This window comes from Doryrhamphus excisus, linkage group LG12 (assembly GCF_037039965.1).
Source record: "Doryrhamphus excisus strain RoL-2023G ecotype Guam linkage group LG12, RoL_Dexc_Guam_v1.1, whole genome shotgun sequence".
Lineage (NCBI taxonomy): Eukaryota > Metazoa > Chordata > Actinopteri > Syngnathiformes > Syngnathidae > Doryrhamphus > Doryrhamphus excisus.
Genome location: NC_136368.1, coordinates 8,193,047 through 8,216,302, shown reverse-complemented (window position 1 = coordinate 8,216,302; position 23,256 = coordinate 8,193,047). Strand labels below are relative to the sequence as shown.

At 41.6% G+C, this 23,256-nt stretch overlaps 1 protein-coding gene across 4 annotated transcripts in view; it reads right to left on the bottom strand.

Annotated features, from left to right (window-relative positions):
• The window catches only part of epb41l5 (erythrocyte membrane protein band 4.1 like 5), a 37,042-nt gene extending 14,654 nt beyond the window's left edge, over positions 1 to 22,388 (bottom strand). For all 4 annotated transcript variants that reach the window (XM_058081692.2, XM_058081695.2, XM_058081693.2 and 1 more), the window contains exons 1-16: positions 22,201 to 22,388; positions 21,130 to 21,339; positions 13,294 to 13,398; positions 11,827 to 11,869; positions 11,585 to 11,663; positions 11,017 to 11,061; positions 10,822 to 10,874; positions 8,237 to 8,357; positions 8,065 to 8,152; positions 7,422 to 7,510; positions 7,249 to 7,318; positions 4,534 to 4,703; positions 3,911 to 4,017; positions 2,685 to 2,703; positions 2,102 to 2,147; positions 1,878 to 1,996 (exon numbers count right to left, since the gene is read on the bottom strand). In XM_058081692.2, the coding sequence (XP_057937675.2) occupies positions 1,878 to 1,996; positions 2,102 to 2,147; positions 2,685 to 2,703; positions 3,911 to 4,017; positions 4,534 to 4,703; positions 7,249 to 7,318; positions 7,422 to 7,510; positions 8,065 to 8,152; positions 8,237 to 8,357; positions 10,822 to 10,874; positions 11,017 to 11,061; positions 11,585 to 11,663; positions 11,827 to 11,869; positions 13,294 to 13,398; positions 21,130 to 21,309 (1,334 nt within the window). In that variant the 5' untranslated portion in view covers positions 21,310 to 21,339; positions 22,201 to 22,388. The remainder of the gene's footprint in view (positions 1 to 1,877; positions 1,997 to 2,101; positions 2,148 to 2,684; positions 2,704 to 3,910; positions 4,018 to 4,533; positions 4,704 to 7,248; positions 7,319 to 7,421; positions 7,511 to 8,064; positions 8,153 to 8,236; positions 8,358 to 10,821; positions 10,875 to 11,016; positions 11,062 to 11,584; positions 11,664 to 11,826; positions 11,870 to 13,293; positions 13,399 to 21,129; positions 21,340 to 22,200) is intronic.
• Between the last annotated feature and the right edge of the window lie 868 nt (positions 22,389 to 23,256).

Genomic DNA, 23,256 nt, shown 5'->3' with positions numbered 1-23,256 from the left:
CAAAAGAGACATTGTGTTTGTAGTAAGGAGAAGGACTGGAACCGCAAAACATGAGGCAGCTATAAACCTCTAAAAGTTGGATTATTTTCAAATCTTACCTGTCGCATTACAGAATTCAACTAACAAATGTGCAGAGTATATGTGCAGGCCTCCTTTGAAATAATTTAAACACTGAACTATGCAAGCTTTTTGAGCTGTTCCCTTATTTGTGTGAAATGAAAAGCCAAAGCCAAAGCCAACTTTAAGATGAAAAAGCTCACATATTACAAAGTTCACATATCTGCACATCAGTGCGTCTGCTCAACATCGTTTACACCGCTTGACTCATCACAGGCAATTCAGTATGCTTCAATGTAGACCTGTCACGATCATTGATATATCAATTTATGTGCAAAGTGTATGTGAGTCAGTTAGTGTCGCTGTGTTACAACGGCTGAATGACAAACCGCATATTGTTTTGGTTCACTCTGCATGTATTTGTGTGCATTGGGTCTACATGAAATAACACAGAGGAGAGTCAAATATGATCCCCTACAATAGCTCAACAATACACTACATACGTAACTGTGTGTAGGTTATATTGAAGATTTTTTTTCTAAACATAGGCGATCTATATAATGTGGTAGTAATATTCTGCATTATACATTGGTAGTGTATTGTCTGTTTTTATGTGTAGTTTGGTACTTTTCAGAAAAAGCTGAAAGCTTGTTTTGAAAATGTCTTTCAACACATGTTCTGTTTCTCACCACATATCAAGCCAGCGCCAGTGAAGGCAAAGGTGTATATATACATTCAGAATTAAACTCTATTTTCCTCCAATATCTTTCCTTTTAGGCATGTAATCATGGCTATGGATATCTTACAATGCCTGGGTGTCTGTTTTGTGTCTCTTGGTTGATCAAATTGACCGCTTCCCCATTCGATTCAAAATGCTGGGTAGTTGCACTCACAGACTACCAGTGAGTTGGATATTTAAACTCTTAAAAAACACACATTTTCTCTGCAGTGTTGAAAAAAAAAAATCACAGTGCTCGCTCATTATGTGTGTAACTTTTTCTGTGTTTCCTGCACTGTCAGTGCGGTTGGTCACGTGGTGAAACATTCAAGCACACTGTGTAACTCTGAGCGTTAGGGCAACAGGCTTTCAGACAGCGGCTGCAAAATAAGCCACCACTATCACAGAAAACTTTTGAATTCAGGTGGCCTCCATGTGGCTCTCATAACCTCCGCCCTTGCTGTTCAACCAGTTTTTGTCAACCAGTCTTCAAATAAAATAAGAATGATGTTAAATGTTCATTTGTCATTTATATGCATTTTGTATGGTTTTCTGAATACAAAACTATAATTGTTTCATCACCTGCTGTGTTAACATTCTAAGGTGTCTGGACTTGATTCATTAGATTTACGTTGCTTTGGTTTTTGTATGATTTGGTTTTCGACTGACCCTTTGGAATCGAGGCTCCACTGTATTAGAATAGGAGTCGCTGCAACCGTTCTCAATTGATTTTGCTGCAGTTTTACATCACCGACATCGACTGGAACTGAATACAATGGCTCAAAATCAAGCAGTAGCTTTCCCCAAGTCTCCCTCTAATAGAAAAGACTAGCACCTTCCAACAATGTGTGGTCTTTAATTCACTACAAGGACTTTGCTTTACAAAGTGTGAAGTGTTGAGGTTGGGCTGGGTGTAGTAGCACTTTAACACTTTTTGAAGAATATGTCCATACACACATCAACATCGCCTGCATTTCATTCAGGGGATTTATGTACGGCATGCAAACATATACTTTGTCTCTCTCTCTCTCTCTCTCTTCCAGTCTTGTAAAGCAGTCATTGGACAAGTTGAACCCAGCCGGGAAAAAAAAAATGTACCCACCTTCTCTTTTCCCCTCCAGGACTTCTGGGCAGAGGCTGTATTTCCAACGGACCACACACAGGGGCAGGCACGAGGCTGACAACTGGCACACCTGACCAGGCACCTCTACCGGATGAAACCTTGTACGGTAGTGAAAGAGAAACAGTCAGAAGCTGACACTATGTAGTGCTCCGACTTTGTGCAAATGATTACACAACATGAAAAAGAGCAGGTTTAATCATCACCTGGTTGTCTTTGCTAGAGTTGACTCCATTCCCAGATAAAAGAACCCTGTGCAAAGACAGACATTTATATTTCAGACCCCATAAATAATTGAACTGGCCCTTGAGAGCCATCTTTAATATATAATATAACGCTACTCTCAATGCTTTATACTGTATGTCATGGGCACCTTCAGGGCAATATGAATAGGATACCTCAGCTTGACCTATGCTACATATGCCGATGTCTAAATCAGCTGTACACTTCAGAATAGCAATGCATGGCTACAATTCACAGTGGCAATGCTCACAAATTGTTATGGTGCACGTCTGGAAAGACCAAATTCATTTTCAATCATCGTTGATAGCTTGGAACTTTGCCTGCACTCATCCTCAAACCAACATACAATCTGAAACTACAGTAAATGCTATTTGTGCCGCTGAGTAATTTATCACGTTGGCCACACAGTCAGTCAATCATTCACACATCAATAATTAGAACAAAATGAACTTGCAACAACTAAAATTCTAAACAATAAACAAAGTAAGGATAAAAGTTACTTATTCTGTGGTCTGCATGGTCATGTTTTAAAAACACTGAACTTACTCCTGTGGAGTGAAGGGTCCTGCAAAACACAAACAAACGATTTTAAGTAGTGCGCCCAGATAGAACTAAGGTCACCAATCACCACACTTGACGAAGGGGGCCGCAACAAGTAGGCTAAAGAACTGCGGGTTGCCGACCCCTTGGAGTAGTTTTATACTAGGACTGGGCGATATGGACAAATACTCAGGTCCCAGTATATTCATATTGACATCCGGTACAGTATATCACAAAGTGAGCTTGGACAAAGTCAAAGAATGCTCCCTCCCCCAGAAAAGACAAGCCAATGCCAAACGCACAGCCTGTCCCTAAAGTTTATCTGTTATGTCTTATTTACAGTATTTATTGGTGATGAGCATGTAGCAAACCGTGCTAGTGACTTCTTGTTGATTGTTTATATGTCTCTACTTCAATTTCGATGTCAGAGAAATTCCTTCTTTGCTATGATCTGGGGGGTTGGGGGGAGTCCATTTTTGCATTCTTAAAGAGGTTACAGCTAATGATGTAGTTTTTTCATCCGATTAATTGATTAATAAAAAAAAAATCGACGATCAATCGGTTATAATAATAATCGTTAGTTAACTTGTCTTTCCAGATTATATTTTTATACTTTTGTGAAATCATTGTCTTAATAAATGCACGTTACAGACCAGTGCGACTTATCGTAATTTCCAGGCAATAAGCCACTAGTTTTTTCTTTGAACACTGCGGCTGAAACATTTATGCAGCTAATTACGGCTAAAATAACTCTAGTTCCCATGATGCACCACAATGTTTCCGCATGTTTTGACATCAGCGATCTTGTTTTGATCTGGCAAATTTTAAGTAAGTCTGATCAAGTGTAGAATTTTACAAGCTTTTATTGGACTCTGTGCTCTGTGACCACACACAGAGTGCAGATAAATTGCAAGGTTTATAGTGTGCTTTTCGATGTAGATATCCCATGTTACAATATGGACACTTGAGGCTTATAGGCAATTGCGTGGTACATACATGTCATTTTTTTCCTCTTTAAATTTATTGGTGTATTTCAGGTGCGCTCAAGTCCGGAATTTCCAGTATATATGTTTTTTTCCTCTTCATGACAGATTTTTTGACTGATGGACTCAATAGTCCGGCAAAATATAGCGCAGTACCACAGCACATCTTACACAAATACAGAAGCTTCGGCATTCACTGTTCCCCCATATACAGAGTTGCTTTATTCTGCACTCAACTGTTGCACTCACCTCTGTTCTGCATTGTTCTTCTGGAATACCGACGACTGGGCCTCCTCTCAAAGGAGGCTGACCGCCGTGCTTTATTGGACTTTGTCGTCTGGTACTCTGTGTTTCCACTGGTCCCCACACAAAAACACAAACACTTAACTTAACACAAAGGATATCCTTGCAAGGCTCAATCTTCAACTAAAATACAAACATTTGCTGCTGAATTTGAATACAGTTGCAGTGACAACAGTCGATATCTGCACATACCCAATGACCCCTGGTGAACTCAGGACCTATTCAAGCGATAACTCTCTAGGACCAACAAACTCACCAACCCCTCCACTTAAGCAAACATGACTGCCACTGCTTATCTAGCTGGGTAATGTTTAAACACACACACACGCAGAAAGCACTGGACCACTGCTTGGTAACATTTGCCCATGTGTATTACATGTGGCCATTTATCTTTTATGTTGTTTGTACAAATAAAACATGCTGTACCTCAAAAGTAAGAACATGTTTTTGTACTCCAACAATGGATCATGTATTGTTGCTAAGGCAAGTTCAGTGTTTTCTTAGTGGTGCTAATAGAGAGGGTCTCTTTACGGACACTTCCTTCCTAACCTTCTATTCTACCAAGCTACCTGTATCTGAAGCGTGATCCCATGCGAATGAAGCCAGAACGTGCCGAGTTCTTTTGTACTGGTCCCCTCAGCCGAAAGAAAGCATGATGTTCCACTGCACACTTCCAGAGGTGCTTACAGGCCTTAGGGTGGTCCATTCGGAAGACAAAGGTGTGCTCCTGCTCCTTGCCCTACAGGAAGGATTAATGTTGGGTTAGATACTGATCATTACTAGTAAGAGTGGAAACTGCAAATTTGCACATAGACTGTACTTCCCATTACAAATGAAAATGCAGCACATACTAAGAGTCGTGTTAGTGCTCAAGTCTGAGAGCTGGGTTTCAATTTGGGCATTTGTATGCCTCGGTTTTCGGCAAAAATTATTGCCACAAATATGTCTTGGTTTCAGTACATAGTCTCGCTTATGGTAGGGTCAAGCAGTGCGCCTAACAAACTCATCAAGTGCCCAAACAAAATGATGGTGGATAGTAGTTCTTTAAAATTAGGACACTATAGACAGACTCAGGCCAGGCAATCCTTTAATCATCTTTGTGTGTGTGTGGGTCATTTGTTGATAAAACGCGCACAGAACGATGAACAACTCATGTCTGTCTCCTTACCAGCATCCCGGAACTGATTGTGTTTGAGCTATCAGGGTTCTACATTAAAAACCGAAATGACTTGCCCATAGGGAATCCTTAAGGTGAGAACTACTTGCCCGAACTTGCCCCATGTAAAATGAAAAGACTGCCATAATGAGAATTTCAAATAAATAAAATAAATAATACCTTACACATGGTAGTCGTAGTAAGCAGTGATATTTAGAAGTTGTGCACCACAATGAAACATTATTGAATAGACACATTTGTGTACTAGTAAAGTGTTTTAATCCAGAAAAAAAGCTCAATGGTCAAACAATAATTTGTGAAGCAAAGGTGAGAAAAATCCACAGAGAAATGGAAGCGCTAGATTTTGTAGCTTGTGCAAAATCAGCACTTGGTATTGGATCTAATCGGTGGTGTTTCATTGTGACCACTTCAAATTGTCACAGCAATGTGATTCACTCACCTGTGCCATCATTTGATTTGCTGCCGCTAATAAAATACTTGTTTAGGAGGCACTGGTTCATCACTTTTTCGTAGTCAAACGATCGCTGATTGGTTGATCGCGAACAACGGGTGTGGGTAAAACGCGGACTGTGGATTACGGACCGCGGTCTAAATAAACGATTCTGATTGGTCCATTTCTAGATTTGCAAGGATTGCTTTGCAAATTACCACCGGAATTACGCAGTCCGTGTTTTACCAACACCCAACAAGAACCGCTTTAAAAAAACTCTTGGCAGTATGGCATGCCAAAGTGCACTTGCCCAACGGGAATATCACTGATTGGATTTACTTGCCCGAATTTTGTTTTAACTTGCCCCGGGCCATCGGTACATCGTTATTGTCGAGCCCTGGCTATATTTAACAATATTAGAATCTTACGTCAGAAAGCTGTTTATCAGAGTCACCATCAAGCCTGCAGTGAGTTGCTGAACTGATAAGGTGCCATGAGTTACTCAACCTTATCAGCGCGTCGCTGACTTCTAGGTCAACTTCACAGAGACTGTAATCATTTACTCCAGGCAGAAGCCATTTACATTGTCCAACTCAAGACATGATCCTAGTTGGATTTTCGGGCTATTAGGGGCGTCTTCTCAACTGCCTCTCATAATAACAATCATAATCATACAATCATACAAACAAGTAAACTAACCTTTCAACTAGTTACATGGTTTTCAGACATATACTAATAATACATGGCCATCAACCAGTGTTGCAGAGATTATTAAAATGTACTCTAAGAAGACAATTACCAGCCAGTTTGTACATTCAGTTTCATCACAGACGCTACAACACTTTGTGTCACAGACATGTTGATAGAGTACCCAAGCAACTACAGTAAATACGTGCACTCACCAGGAAGCATTATATTATACAACTGTTAGGGGGCTGAGCTACAAGGCCAGTGCTCTGTGTACAGTGCGTGTGTGTACTGTGTGTGTGGGTGTGTGTGTGTGTGTGTGTGTGAATGGTGATCGTGGGGAGCATGGATAATGCATACCAGAAATACCAGAGAGGAGGCTTCTTTATTAACCTCCCACACAGACCTCCAGGATGGACATAAACAAGCTCTGCTGCCCCCTGATATACACTTGCCTCTGGGCAACCTAACAAAAAGTCCACTTTCATTTTAGTTTGGGACTCTGGAGCTACTTTTGACATTCAAACTATGTTTATTTTATACATACTTACGTATCTTTATTATTTTTATTATTCATATTCCAAATAAACTCCACCCTCTGCCATCTCTGTGTGGAGTTTGCATGTTCTCCCCGTGCATGCGTGGGTTTTCTCCGGGTACTCCAGTTTCCTCCCACATTCCAAAAACATGCTAGGTTAATTGGCCACTCCAAATTGTCCATCGGTATGAATGTGGGTGGGAATGGTTGTTTGTCTATATGTGCCCTGTGATTGGTGTACCCCCGCCTCTCGCCCCAAGACAGCTGGGATAGGCTCCAGCATACCCCTGCGATAACACAGTATTGGTCTGACCCCACCCATGTTTATGCTTCTCTGGCCACTTTTAATGTTCATTTTCAAGGATAATGGAGTTAGTCAAGTTAAAAGGGTGCACTACTCAATTTTTTTCAATTTTCCTGAGTGTAACAAATATGAGACTGCGCATACTCACCTGGTCGTCATCTTCCACAACCACAAGCGTCAGTTTACTCTTTTTGAAATCCAGACGCGTGATCTTGGGCCTACAAATTACATGACACAAAAGGTTAGGATAAAGATGAAAATACAGTAAATGTAATAATGCAAGACATATAAATAAATAGGTCAAAACATAGTCAAACATACCAGAAAAAGAGGCCAATCTTGGTTTCTCCCTCAAACACCAGAACTCCGGTGGGTGTCAACCCGAGACTGTATTCATTACCGTCACGTGCCTGCAAGTTGAAATCATGTGAGGGAAAACTCAAATTGTTCAGTGGGGAAATAATTATTATACAAGTTGACCATGTAACACCACTTTCACGGTAGGATTACTTTAACAGAGACATTACAAAAACATTCAATAAAGGGTATAAATGAATCTCATCAGGTTGGAAAGGAGAATACTGTAAGGTCAGCAACACTTTCTCTAGTATTGAGCAATTTAGTTAGTCACAGATGTCTGCCACATCATGGTGGAAAAAAAGTAATTACACATAATGCATTATATCTGTCTCTGTGACTGTAAATTCAGTCATATTGCGTGTTGGCATTTTGTGACTTTGGCAATTAAAGGTTTAAGCCATGTACTTATATACTTAAATAAATGAAATCCTCCAATGAATCAGTTGGGCCCAAATTTCAAGTTCTTTCACCAATGCAAAATTACAATGCAATTCCGATGAAAGTTCCAAACAGCTATGAATCCAATGGATCCCCAGATGCACATTAGCTAATTAATTGTTACTTTTTAATTCCTTTCTAAAGGAGGAGTGTGTGTGCCAGTTACCTTCACCATATGCATGTCCACACCGTACATTTCAAGCCATTTTGCTTTATTCAAGTAGTTGATTTCAGCCTGAGCAGGTGTTTGGCCTCTGAAGATGAAGAAAAAAATGACTTGAAAACAACTGAAAGGCATCCCTGTGTGCACAATGAGAAGTTCCAAAAAGCCACGCAACCTGCACTCCTTCCATCCGTTATATATCGCCAGTTCCACATCCTCTGTCTGATTGGGGATAAACCGAAATTCTGATACGAGGTCCAGACTGTGTTCTAATGGGTCACAATCACCGAGTTCAGCTGAAATGACAAAACAACACAACAGTATGTCAGGTTTAATACCACATTGTGCTCTTTTTTTCCTCACTGCAAGTTCACTATTGCTTTATTTGTACAGAAGCACTAAAGATTTTTGGTAATCCTGAAACATTTATTTAAACTGCTTAACTATTAACTATTCAGGATGTGCTGCAGCATCAGCCCATGGCCAGTGTCATTAAAAAAATAAGATCTGTGGAGGCAGGACTGCAAAGCCCTGGTGTTGATTGGACTTTGATTTATGTTGGAAACTCCTCTATAGTGGGTTCAGGTTATTTCAACTGTGAAAATACTTGGACTACAGATGGGAGGTGGGGGAAATCAACATTTTCTATTCTGTCGCCAAGTAATTTGAGAATGAGAACGGGAGAGAGTTCAAGTGAGGGGAAAAAGGAAAGACAGAGAGGGTGCAGGATTACAAGGCCTCTAAAGACGAGGGCGCACTAATGAGCTGGCGTTTACCCTACAGTGACTCTGAATTTGTATGGGTGTGTGTGTGGTGCTACAAATTCCTGTCATCTAACTTTCTCTGAAAGCGCTGAACAACTGTTTTAAATAACAGCAAACAAGACCGTGGTCATTGCAATATTATTGGTGCTATTCTGTGTGACATAATGGGCGCAGTCGTCTGGGTCAGCAGCGTAGTGCAGATATAGAGATAAGCGCATGACTTAACATATTTTCAACATTAGTGGTGCATTGTTTGCATTGTTCCTGGTTGCGTTGAAAGGAAAACATCAGATAATTTCGTTTCTCAGTTGGCTCTGTGGAATGACAGACCGCAGTCCTACTGGGCTAGGAGGACTTTTCATTATCATTGAACACATACTTTTCACCTTCGTTTAACTTTTTACCTTCCAGGACCAGCGAATGTTGGATTTGCCCATAAAAACGTCTATTTTTGACACATACCTCCTCCAAAGCTCTATTAGCTTCATTCATTCATTATCTACTGCTTAGCCTCACGAGGGTCGCGGGCATGCTGGAGCCTATCCCAGCTGTCTTGGGGCGAGAGGCGGGGTACACCCTGGACTGGTGGCCTGCCAATCACAGGGCACATATAGTTTCTATTGTCTAATTACAACGGGCTGAAGGATTCTGGTAGGAAACACATACCCCCAATAGTGTACAGTAATTATGACAAATTGGACCGTTTCAACAAAATGAATCCCTGAAATTAGAAAATGCATGTAAATAATGTATAATTCCAATGTGTTAAAAATATAGTGGAAATTCATGGGACTTAAAAAAAAACCCTGATCTTTGACATAACATCCCAGCCCGCTAACATTTATTATATGTAATAACTTCTTTTGTAGGTGGCACGGTGATCGAGTGGTTAGCGCGCAGACCTCACAGCTAGGAGACCAGGGTTCAATTCCACCCTTGGCCATCTCTGTGCGGAGTTTGCATGTCCCCGTGCATGTGTGGGTTTTCTCCGGGTACTCCGGTTTCCTCCCACATTCCAAACAAAACATGCTAGGTTAATTGGTCACTCTAAATTGTCTATAGGTATGAATATGAGTGTTAATGGTTGTTTGTCTATATGTGCCCTGTGATTGGCTGGCGACCAGTCCAGGGTGTACCCCGCCTCTCGCCCAAAGACAGCTGGGATAGGCTCCAGCACCCACGCGACCCTCGTGAGGAAAAAGCAGTAGAAAATGAGTGAATGAATGAACTCCTTTTGTATGTATTTTTCTAAGCATAAACACTGTTATAATTGAATCAAATGAGCATTTAGAGGGTTAAAATATATTTACAGGTTTGGTAGTTTTTTTTTTTTTTCAGAAGCCAAGTTAACAGAGATCGAAGTAAAAAAAAAAAGGAATAATTAATTTGTTCTGTTTTATAGCAGTTTCTGGGAGTAGACTCTAGGGACCTGAAAATGGTGGGATATTAAGAGGGACCCCAAAGGGAATTATTATTATTTTTTTTATGTATACACTATCTGAAGCCATCTGAACGACTACAGAAATATGCAGGGTGCAGTCACACTATGCATTCTACACTGCCATGGCCATGCCGCATTTGTATATCTCCAAACATGAAGTGATAGTACACCATAAATGTGTACCCTTGTTAATGTAGCGGGGGTTTCCAGATCTTAACAAGCATGTCACACGAAGAATGGGATTGAATGATTCACACGTTTGGTGAGTCAGAAGAAGAGCCGGTTCATAGGACCTCATGGTGGTAATCCACTGTTCTTCTGAATGATGCATTTAGGTGAACCTTGGGGTGACTATGTTTATATGACACATTGGTTCATTTAGCATAAGCTCTCTGGTTAGAAAATACCAAGAGGGGATCGTAACGGGGTGAAAAGATTTAACCTGTGTGCGACAAATGTGAGTCACAGAGAATGTGAGTCAACCTTTTCTTAGTCACGCTGCACTAAATGATGGCTTAAAAAAAAAACACTATACGGCCTTACTAACTTTCTTACCCTGAAGCGAGAAGGCAGCCAACTCCACTGCGATTTCAAAAGGACATTCCAGCCTGAAATGACAAACGGTTGTAGGTAAGATGCAACAAAATTAGAGCGTTGTCAAGCAGTCCAAGCACATTGCATAGCCACGTTATGATTAAAGTTGGGACACAGACATAGATTTCACAGTTGAAGAAGAAATACCATCCTTACTTTCCACTGAGAATGTCTTGTTTCAACTGCAGCACAAAAAGATACCTGAAAAAAGAAGAAGATGCAGTCAAATACAGGCACAATTCATGAAAGCATTCAGAGTATGAATGAGTATGGTGCGTTTGAGGCTCACGCTGTGTTGCTGTGCAACACTTGCCCATATGTGTGTGGCAGTCAGAAGCCGAGGCAAATAATCCTAAAAAATAACTGAATTCCTCAGACTAGATGGCTGGCTGAAAGCAGAAAGCTAAACGTATGGATAAGGCGATGTAGTAATCATTTTATAACAATGATCTCATTCATTCCCAGCGACTCAAAATAATTGTTTTGGATCATAGGACAACATGACAAAAGCTGTGTTTGTGGTATCCATTCATCCATGTTCTATGCCGCTCATGTGTTTGTGGTATGTTGTGTTTTTCTTGTTTGTTTTGGTTTTTTTATCATCAGTCCCGGAATCTCCACTCCATTCTTCCTCCATCTGGTGTGTACCACAGGGTAGGAAACAGATATAAAAGCACATTTGCAACCATTGTTTCTCAGTGGTGGAGAGTGTGTCTCAACTCACCGGGTGAGCTCTTCATGCAGGTTGTTTGGCTCAGAGGAGTAGAACTTAACTCTCATGTGAAGGCAGTATGGCGGGCCAACTAAAAAACGTTCAATTACAGCACAATGTCAACGTTGGTAAGCAATAGAGTAACAAAAGCACACTCTTGGAAATATGCAATAAAACAGTAACAGCCGATGTTATTCTGCCCAAAAAATGGCAACTGTTTATGTTGGGAGGGGGGGGGGGGGGGATAAACTTACTTTTCACTTGCTTTTTGATACTTTTTGTAACATCGAGCCAGTGCTGTGAAAAAAGAGAAGAACAGCTTAGGTTGCATGTACAATACATTATGTATACAGCATTTCCCATACACTGATGAAGTGGCAGGTGAGTGTGTTTATTAAACTTGATGAAAAAGCTATGTGGAGGAGCCACCCTGTCTCTCACACTCAGACACAGACACACACTTTACTTTGTTCTTCACTAGACATGAAGGCTGTATGAGGCATGGAGAGGAAGCGATAGTGACCGTGATGGAGCATGTGCGTGTAAAGTGCGTGAGTGAGGGACTCGGAGCGCGGTCGTGTCCTCTCCCCCACATTCCTTGTTTCAGGCGTCTCTCCCACTTTTCACAGGCTAGTGAATGATGTGTCCCTCCCCTCTGTTAAATCTTTTCCTGCCGTCAGTCCTCGCTCCTTTTCACGGCCTTCACAGAGGATCAGTGTGAAGGACCAGGGTTACTGGCTGACTTATAACGGTGTGTGCCCGAGCACTGGCTGACAAGAGATCCAGAACCAATCCCTTTAGCCTTGACGCCGAAGGTCCCAAACACTGTCCCAACGTCGTTAAATAGTACACTAACCAGCTACGACATTGATTAATGACACAATGATTCTGCATTTGGAATCTGACTAGATTGACCAGATTTACACAATAAACAACATACTTAACAAAAGTGAAGAAAAAAGTAATGTCTTAGTTACATTTGCGTAATTGACCATGACACATTTCCATGTAATTGTAAGTGACGCGCAGGGACTATATATCCAATATGGTTAGAAGTCTTCTGTTACTGTCAAACCCGAAAGCCACGTTTGAGTGCTTTGAGATGCGAGGAGAGCCCACAGCAGCAGCCGCTCCTCATTGAGAAGAGCATATGTGTGTTCATGTCAGTCTCTGCTAGAAGTCCACTTTTAACATTTTTATGTCTTTAGCTTCATTGATACTGGTGTCCGTCATGCATTTTGTACTTTGTTCTTTGTTTGTTGAATGCACCACAGTTTTATACTGCGAGACCCATAAGAGAAACTTGTACAAATCTTTCTCCAACACTGCCAGGTTCATAAATCCACTGCCATGTTCTTCTTCTCCACTAGATCTGTCAATAGTTGTGTTTTTGAAAGAGAGAATCAAAAGAGGTGTGATTACTCGCTAAATATAGCGACAATATTGCAACACTGATCACTCCTGCTACATCTTCTTATTTACTGGCAGATCAGGTGTGTATGAGGTGGGTTAAGAAGTTAAACAGACTGTCCCACTGTAATGTGTTTATGAGTGTCAAATGTGTAATGTGCTTATGAGTGCCAAATCGATTTGTGGCTGACCACAAAGAGATGAGTCATTTCTGATGGAGATGTGAAATTGAGCAAACCATATCCTCTCAACACAACGATTCAACTAGAAGCTGTACTGTTCATTGCGTAGGCCGGTCTGGCCATCCTTACCGGAACTTGTGCTGAGTCCATGAAGCGCAGTCCAAAGTAGTCTTTCTCTACTATGTCATGATGGTACATGATCTGGTCAAACAGCTCCTCACCTTTAGCTTTTTTCTGATTTGGAGGGTGCACAAGAACACACAGGAAGAGATGTTTGACATTGGAGTGCAGAATGACCTTGTTATTGTGACACAAATATGCTGTAAACAAGCAACATCATGGAAATGTATGTATGACATAAAGCAGTGTCTGAAATCCACCTTTCCCCCCCCAGGTGACCCAGTTATTATATTTTATTTTATGGTGACGTGATTCACTGAATATAGGTAGAAGAAAATAATCCAACTCATCTGAACAGGAGTTGCCTTTTCCAAGAATTCTGTACCAGTTACTGCCTGTGCTCAGCCTGGGACTGGAAGATCTCTCCCTCACATGGACACACACACACACACACACACACACGTCTTCCAAACCTCAACGACAGAGTTGCCATGGTAATGGGGGAGGGGGTTAAGTGGCCCTGGAGACGCATGAGCCGAGGGAAGCAGTCAAGCTGGTCACATCATGTGGTCACCTGACTTGCTGGCTATTCCATTATTATACACCATATTCTCCTGTCTGGGGAAAACATGAACTGTGCATAATCTTTTAAAATATCCACCCGTGTTATCACTTAATACCAACTTCAAATAACCACATTAGCCCATTACCCTAACCCCCGAATGTACAAATGCAAGTCATCTGCATCCAATAAATGACTATTTCCGAATCTCATCATGTGCATATAAGACACAATGTTTCAAGTTTCAGCTGATAGTGGCTCTCTCACCATTAAGACTTAATACGGATACTATCAACGAACAAAAGTGGAGGAAGCGAGTTCAGGACATAACCTGTCAGTTTGCTCATGCACTGACACGCACACAGACACGCAAACGCACACGCACTTAGTGTGCAGCTCAAGGGGACTGGCCCCATGCTAGTTGGCATAGCTGAGGAGGCATAGAGCACCCCAACGGTACCCTGGGAGAGCGAGAGAAGAGAGTACAAAGGACTCATTGTATGTGTGTGTGTGTGTATATGAGAGCTTGTGTGCAAAGTTTTGTTACAATGCTTCAAGTTCCTGTTCAATTTACTCAATGCACTCCAATTGCCAGAAATCATAAAAAAACATGTGTCAGTCATAGAGTTACAACTTAACAGACATCTGCATAGACAGTATATTCTGTCAAAGAGCATGTTAATATTTGTAGTTAATATTAGTCCAGCAGGGCTGCACTAATCAGAGTACTCTTTCTGCTTTAAATCCAATAGAATAATAGTGAAAATGCTATATGCAGAAAAAATAAATACCAGACAAGCCATTAGAACTGAGTTGTAGTCGAACAACGTTGAACAGAGTGAGACCTCTTATCAGTCATACATTTGATTTGTCTCTGTGTGGAATGCGGGGCTGCATACACACAGCAAAATAGTGGCGCCTCGTGAGGAGCAATGCAAGGTAAAGTAGTACAAATTAGGAGGGAAAAAGATGCCGGCAAAGCCAAATGCCACAGGGAATATTAATAATGAGGAAGGGGAGCCCATCAATACAAACGAGACATTATGCCAAATTTATGTGAAACTAGGAGCGACATAAAAGGCAACACCTCAAACAACGACACATCGAGATGTACAGCCCTCGTTCTGACAGTCAACACTCACTGAGACGTTTGGTCAATGGAATAGCGCAAAGTGGTATACGTTTACAGAAAAACACTGCAAAAGAAATGCAGCTCTTGAATAGCCAGCATTTCAAGAAATACTGCAAATGTTTGATAGACAGCACAAATACTGTAACTAGTGAAGCATTCATTCATTTTCTACCGCTTTTTCCTCACGTGGGTGCTGGAGCCTAAGCTGTCTTGGGGCGAGAGGCGGGGTACACCCTGGACTGGTCGCCACAGGGCACATATGTATAGACAAACAACCATTCACACTCACATTCCTACCTATGGACAATTTGGAGCCGCCAACAATTAACCTAGCATGTTTTTGGAATGTGGGAGGAAAACGGAGTACCCGGAGAAAACCCACGCATGCACGGGGAGAACATGCAAACTCCACACAGAGATGGCCGAGGGTGGAATTGAACCCTGGCCCTAACCCTAACCCTAACCCTGGTCTGCGCGCTAACCACTCAAAAAATTTACAATAAAATAAATGTTTTGGCTTTGAATGTGAAGAGGCTGCCGTTACCGTTGTCACTTTTCTTCTGTTGTTTAAACAGTTTGTTTAAATGTTGTCTCAATGTCAAACAGCGTTGCTTAGCATGAAGAAGGTTCCTGGTTCTAATCTGTGTTGACTCAGACCTCTCTCTGTGCTTGGATGGGTTGATTCCCACAGTCCAAAACCATGTTAGGTTCATTGGCGACTCGACATTGTTCATAGGTGTGAATGTGAGTGTGAATGGTTGTTTGTCTGTGTGTAACCAGTCATTGACTGGTGCCCTGTCGTCCTGGGTGTAGGCCACCCCTCGGGTTCCGGGGTTAATCCCTAATTAACATGCATTATTGCGTGTCTTAGTACAACGCCACCTAGATTTTCAAACTCACATTTCAGGGTATTAAGTAATTACTAAATATGTATATTTAACTTTGCAGAGGGCTGTACAACACACAGTAGGAGCATCCTAAAGTACTGTTTTCCACGGGACTGCAATGTTTTTGTGGTGGTGTGCAAAAAGATGTCCTTGTTTTATAAAACTGTAGAAGAGAGTAACAATACAGCAAAAAAATAGAACTGCAATTAATGTCACAAACAAGACTGAGCCGCCTGGGAGCACTTTGAGGGCAGCAGCAATTATGGAAAGTTTCCAAATCCCCCAGAAAAAAAATCGCTAGAAGCGACACTCAGATCTGTGTGTCAGTGACGGCAGGTGAACACGGGCCTGCAGATTTACTCTGTCACTGCATCATCCAGACCGGTGTGTGGATGCTAAAGTACTTTCTCCAGCAAAAGCTGAAATCGTCTTTTGTCACGAAACAAAGATAAACTATTGCCCTGAGAATCTCTCTAAAACCTAACCATCAGGTTAGAAATCTAGGGTTAATAATGGACTCAGACTTTAACTTTAAGAGCCACATTAATTCAATAACATCAGCAGCTTTTTACCTCCTAAAACATGGCCAAAATCAAGGGATTCAAAATCAAGAGAGATTTAGAGAGACAAATCCATGCCTTTGTCTCTTGCAAGCTAGACTGATCTAGTTGTAGCAATGTTAAACAGCTGCAGTGGATGCAGAATGCTGCTGCTCGAGCCCCGACTAGAACCAGGAAATAGGACCTCTGTACTGGCTTCCTGTCACTCAGAGAATAGAATTTAAAACAGTTCAGTCTGTGTACAAGTCTTTCATAGAGTTGAGCCAAAGTACATCTCTGACATGGTAGAGCCACATAAACCATCTCAGGCTCTGAGGCGGATAGCCAGAGTCAGCACTAAACACAGCAAGGCTCGGTTTCAGTTTTATGCTGGCAAAATCTGGAAAGGTCTTCCCGAATATGTGTAACAATGCAGTGGCAATTTTGGCAATGTCCTGCTATGTCTTTTTATTGTCTGGCAGCTATGAGGTGTGTTAAGAAGCGGAGTTGCGATGCATACCGCCATTTACTGTATGGACATGTGGCATTCACAAGCAGTCCCATAATAATGTGTTTAAAAGCAAGGGTGAACAATATGCATCAAATTTACGCATTTGTTGTGGCACCTGATACAACATGCATGAGAAAGAAACACTGTAATACTGAAAGGATACTTAATGTAGTAGACAATGTTAGCATGTTATATATGCCATTACGGCTACAAATAAACAAAGTTAGCCTTGCCTCAGGGCTTCACAAAACAACCGCATTTAAAAGGAAACATTGACCTGAATGCCCCGAACACAGAAAAGAAAAGCAACACTATTAATAATCATTACTACTTTAATACAGTGACTGAAGGCTACATGCTTCAATTATTTTATATTATTATTTTTCCTCCTCCCCTTCCAATGATATAGGTCAAAGGTAGCAACCAGTGTACCATGCAAGAGGCATGCGGAAGGAAGATTTGGTATGAATTCATAGGGGAAAAAAGAGGAAACAAGGCGGAGTCAGGAGTGAAGCATGCTGTATGTCTACTTGGTGATGTGCTGCTCGTCATGTGACGCCGTCATGTGGTTAAGCATGTTGTCCAGAGAGGATCATGGAATTACAGGTGATCAGCAACTCAACTGTACACGCCCACATGTGAATAAGCTTAAGGAGGCTGTGCTACTGACACAACAACAGTGTTACTCGTGTAGCTTCCAACAACCTTTATACAGAAATCCCACAAAGGGAGCCATACCAGACCCTGGAAGAGGTCTGACAGGAAAAAGCAATGCCAGGCTTGATATCCAAGTACAGTAGAAGCTTCTCAAATGGCCCCACCTCCCAAACCCGTTGAGGGGTGGGGCCATTCTAAAAATGTCATGATGGTTGGCAGGTCAGAAACGATGCTAGTGCCAGCAACTCATGCAGTGGTTTGTACAGATAAATTTTTATAGATTCTCAATACTATTTCAAAACAGGGTGTGCGTGAAAAAAATAGTTTTTATATAGTTTTAAATAATTGAGGCCTTGATTTGAGATTTCGCTAAAGATTTCCAGTTCAAACCGCTATGTCATGCGAGACCTCAATGTACCTCACAAGACACCGGGTATCGTCAAACCCTGTTCATTTTTTTTGTTAAAAATGCTGGCAAAATGTTGTCTGTTTTTATACAATATTGCACGTAACAAACTAGTCTGTTTGACATGTGCTGCATCGTTCTGTGAAATTAATTTCCCAAGCAAAGCACCCTATGTGTTGCTGACTCACCATTCATATAATTTGTTGTTGAGGACAACTGCAAAATAAACCTACATGGGGCCAATGTTGTGAGTGCCAGCACATTCATAAAACACTCTTGAATCCCATCTTGCCAGGATGCATGGGAAGTCCGGATAAATTCCATCCCTTGGTCATTTATAAGTACTTGTATCTGCATGTACAACTATAATAATTTGCTATAAAAAAATATTTTTGTTCGTATTTTGGGTGTCTGAAACAGATTTATATAATTTCAGATTGGAACTGGTTTTCGTGGGATTCAGTTTTATTTTTTTTTATAAATTAATGATGAAAACCACTGTTTCTAAGACCAATTCACAACATCCATAAACCTACTACAGGTAAGGGCCAGAAAATTAGAATATTTTCATAAACTTGATTTATTTCAGTCATTGTGTTCAAAAGGTATAACTTTTACATTATATTTAATCATTGCACACAGACTGATGCATTTCAAATGTTTATTTCTTTAATTTTGATGATTATAGGTGGCAACAAATGAAAATCTGAAATTCCGTGGGTCAGAAAATTAGAATATTACCTAAGGCCAATACAAAAAAAGGATTTTTAGAAATGTTGGCCAACTGAAAAGTATGAACGTGAAAAATATGAGAATGTACAGTACTCAATACTTGGTTGGAGCTCCTTTTGCCTCAATGACTGCATTAATGCGGCGTGGCATGGAGTCGATCAGTTTCTGGCACTGCTCAGGTGTTATGAGAGCCCAGGTTGCTTTGATAGTGGCCTTCAGCTCTTCTGCATTTTTGGGTCTGGCATTCTGCATCTTCCTCTTAACAATATCCCACAGATTTTCGATGGGGCTAAGGTCAGGCGAGTTGGCTGGCCAATTGAGAACAGAAATATCATGGTCCTTAAACCAGGCACTGGTAGATTTGGCGCTGTGTGCAGGCGCCAAGTCCTGTTGGAACGTAAAATCCACATCTCCATAAAGCAGGTCAGCAGCAGGAAGCATGAAGTGCTCTAAAACTTGCTGGTAGACGGCTGCGTTGACCTTGGATCTCAGGAAACAGAGTGGACCGACACCAGCAGATGACATGGCACCCCAAACCATCACTGATGGTGGAAACTTCACACTAGACTTCAAGCAACGTGGATCCTGTGCCTCTCCTCTCTTCCTCCAGACTCTGGGACCTCGTCGGTGATGGTTTGGGGTGCCATGTCATCTGCTGGTGTCGGTCCACTCTGTTTCCTGAGATCCAAGGTCAACGCAGCCGTCTACCAGCAAGTTTTAGAGCACTTCATGCTTCCTGCTGCTGACCTGCTTTATGGAGATGGGGATTTTACGTTCCAACAGGACTTGGCGCCTGCACACAGCGCCAAATCTACCAGTGCCTGGTTTAAGGACCATGATATTTCTGTTCTCAATTGGCCAGCCAACTCGCCTGACCTTAGCCCCATCGAAAATCTGTGGGATATTGTTAAGAGGAAGATGCAGAATGCCAGACCCAAAAATGCAGAAGAGCTGAAGGCCACTATCAAAGCAACCTGGGCTCTCATAACACCTGAGCAGTGCCAGAAACTGATCGACTCCATGCCATGCCGCATTAATGCAGTCATTGAGGCAAAAGGAGCTCCAACCAAGTATTGAGTACTGTACATTCTCATATTTTTCACGTTCATACTTTTCAGTTGGCCAACATTTCTAAAAATCCTTTTTTTGTATTGGCCTTAGGTAATATTCTAATTTTCTGACCCACGGAATTTCAGATTTTCATTTGTTGCCACCTATAATCATCAAAATTAAAGAAATAAACATTTGAAATGCATCAGTCTGTGTGCAATGATTAAATATAATGTAAAAGTTATACCTTTTGAACACAATGACTGAAATAAATCAAGTTTATGAAAATATTCTAATTTTCTGGCCCTTACCTGTATTTGGTCTTCCTCTATGCCTCCTACCTGGCAGCATCCTTCTACCAATATATTCACTATCTCTCCTCTGGACATGTCCCAACCATCTCAGTCTGGCCGATAACTGACTTTATCTCCAAGGCCTCTAACATGTAATGTCCCTCTGATGTACTCCTTCCTGATCCTATCCATCCTGGTCACTCCCAATGAGAACCTCAGCATCCTCATCTCTGCTACCTCCAGTTCTGCTTCCTGTCTTTTCCTCAGTTCTACTGTCTCGAGACCAAACAACATGGCTGGTCTCACCACAGTTTTGTATACCTTTCCTTTCATTTTAGCTGTAACTCTTCCATCACACATCACACCTGACACTTTTCTCCACCCGTTCCATCCTGCCTGCACACGCTTCTTCACCTCCTTTTCACATTCATTCTTTCATTTTCTACCGCTTATCCTCACGAGGGTCACTGGGCTGTCTTCGGGCGAGAGGCGGGGTACACCCTGGACTGGTGGCCAGCCAATCACAAGGCCCTTTTGTATAGTTTTTAGAAAATATTATTAATAAAAATATTATAATATGTGTGCATTGCATAAAGGGGGCTGAAAAACAGTGGAGAAGTCTAACACGAAAAAAAGAAGCAATCTTCGGTCCTTTCCTCTTGCCCCTCCTGACTTTCTTTGTTTGTTTTTATTTATTTTGATGTAACCAGAAATCTGCTGCTCGTGAGAGAGAGGAACTTAACAGCACTACACAATGTCGACGTAGACAAACCGACATTACCCGTTGAGCGTATGATGTGCAATTCTCTGCCAAAACACTAGTCAACTCTCAACAATTTAGCTTGTTCACGAGCAATCAATGGCAATTAAAGAGAGAAGAGCGTTATTGCAGCAGGAACTGATCCGTCTGTTACAACAGACAACCGACCAAACAACGCTTATAGTCAGCTTTGCAAGCGTAGTAGATTTCTTTGGAGGTGCAAGAGCAGACACAGGTTCGACCCCTGTGTTAAACACTATGTCTCCAATGTGTGTCAATACAGTAAAGCTTGTGACAACATGAGGCATTTCCTTACCGGCAGGTCAACGCTGACATCGGTCCCGTCCAACAAGGACACACGGCAAGTAATGATGGACTTTGCATCCCCAGCGGCTGGGATGTGTGTTGTGGCACGCTGGGCCTCTCGTAACCGAGCTTTTTCTGCGTGCTTGCGGATGGAGCGTCGCCCCAGTGTCCTGCGCAGGAAACTCAGCATGTTCGGAGTGAGGGAGGCTCGCACTATGACCTGGATGAGGTAAGATATCACAAATGGATTACTTCCATCGGTACTTATATTCCTGCATACTACTGTATGCATGCTGTATTAGTTAGTTCCCGAGGGTGCAAATGCTGCATCAACCCTCTCTCACCACTCTCTTCTCTCCTTTTTAATTGTGAATTGCAACTACTTCTGCCGCCAGCTAATACACTACTACCAAAAAGTGATATGATAGCACGCCTCGCTGGCTCAGGCAGCAGGGCCAACTCAGCAGGGCCTGAAGACTCACATTGGGAGGAGGATGACTGTCATGCCAAGGACAGCGCAGCGTCCTTGTGTCCTTATGTCAAATATAAAATGTAACATAACAGGGTTAGTTTGGGGATGTCTAGTAGAATCGTTGACGTTTAGTAATTAGATTCCATGTTAGTATCAATCAAGATCACAATTATCTACTTAATAATTGATTAGCCTTCTCCTTATATGACAATTCTCAATTTAACGAAATGTATTCAAAAGACGTGGTGATTTTGTACGTTAGAAGAGATACATCAAAAAAATCAAACAAATGTATTTTTTTTATTAATAAGGTCAACGGTCACATGAATGAATTGATTCCACGCCAAAACTACCAAACATTAATGCTGCTATTGGGCTCACTTAGCTCGGGATGGGGCCTAAAATTACCTGTGGAAAGCTGAGCAACAGGTGCGCGCTCGATTTCAAGTACAAGCTACGCCGGAGTATTACACCGTTTTGAAGTCAGACGGTAACACGGCAGTCTGCTACAGGAAAACAAGCGCCGCCTCGGCTGGACCGAACATCCACTTGCTCGGCAAATGCCAAATGTGGGTTGGGGAAGGTCCGAGTGAAGAGAGAGATACTTACCAAAACTCTTCAGCTAAATTCGCCGGGGAAGCACGCCTGCTTGCGTTTTACATGTCCAAACAGCAAGCTGGAACATTTTGTTGAACGACCTCGTTCCTATTTTATTCCGCTTTACGGCCCCTGCGGGAGATCTTCTCTCCACGGGTCCCAACAAAAAGTAGGAGGCAAAAGCTTTCCCCGGAAGTGACGTCAGGATAAACCCCAAACAACAACGTGATTAGCATTTTTAAAGTGACACACTGCTTTTTTTTAAAGAACAAATTAGTTCATTCATAGATTTTAGCCTTACATTCTTTCTACCTTGGGCATTCGGTCAGATTTGTGCTTGTGTTGTTTCTAATCGATATAGAAAAAACATTCCTTACCTTTATTTTTATTTTATGTAATGCATAAATAATAGGACAATTGCTGATATTCAATTATGTGGACCGTTCTTTCGTTAGATATAATTTAAAAAATATTCAATCATACTAAATGTGCATTACAGTGGGGCTTTTATATAATCACAAGCGCCCTCTTGTGGATCATTTAAAGACTTCACATGGGAGTCCAATAAAACCTATTGCACCTACAAGTCGTTGGGAATGCTATTGATACTTTTTTATGACGTTCCTCTATAGTCATCATTTTATTACAATGATTATAATCCTAAAACCAAAAAGGCTGTCAAACTACACACCGTTTTTACTGGTACTAGTTATACAAGTAATACTGTACCAAAAGGTTGTTGCTTGACAAAAACGCATTTTCTCTCTCCCACTGTGTGTATGGTTTTGCATGAATAGGCGGTTATATTTCTGTAAATAATCAAGATTATAGTACTGACAAGGCCTTTCATGAGTACACAATCCCAGCCGCCACTAGAGGGCATAGTTTCATGGATTCAAATGATTAGCGTCCATGTATTGAGAAGTGTCTGGTTTTGTTCCCAGTACTCACTCATAGGTGTACGTATGATGATGCAATATTTCCTCCTTGTTTCCTTTATCCTATCATTGCCCAACCTCACTTTTGCAGTGTGGAAAAGCAAGGTGACCTGACGCGACATCGCCATAC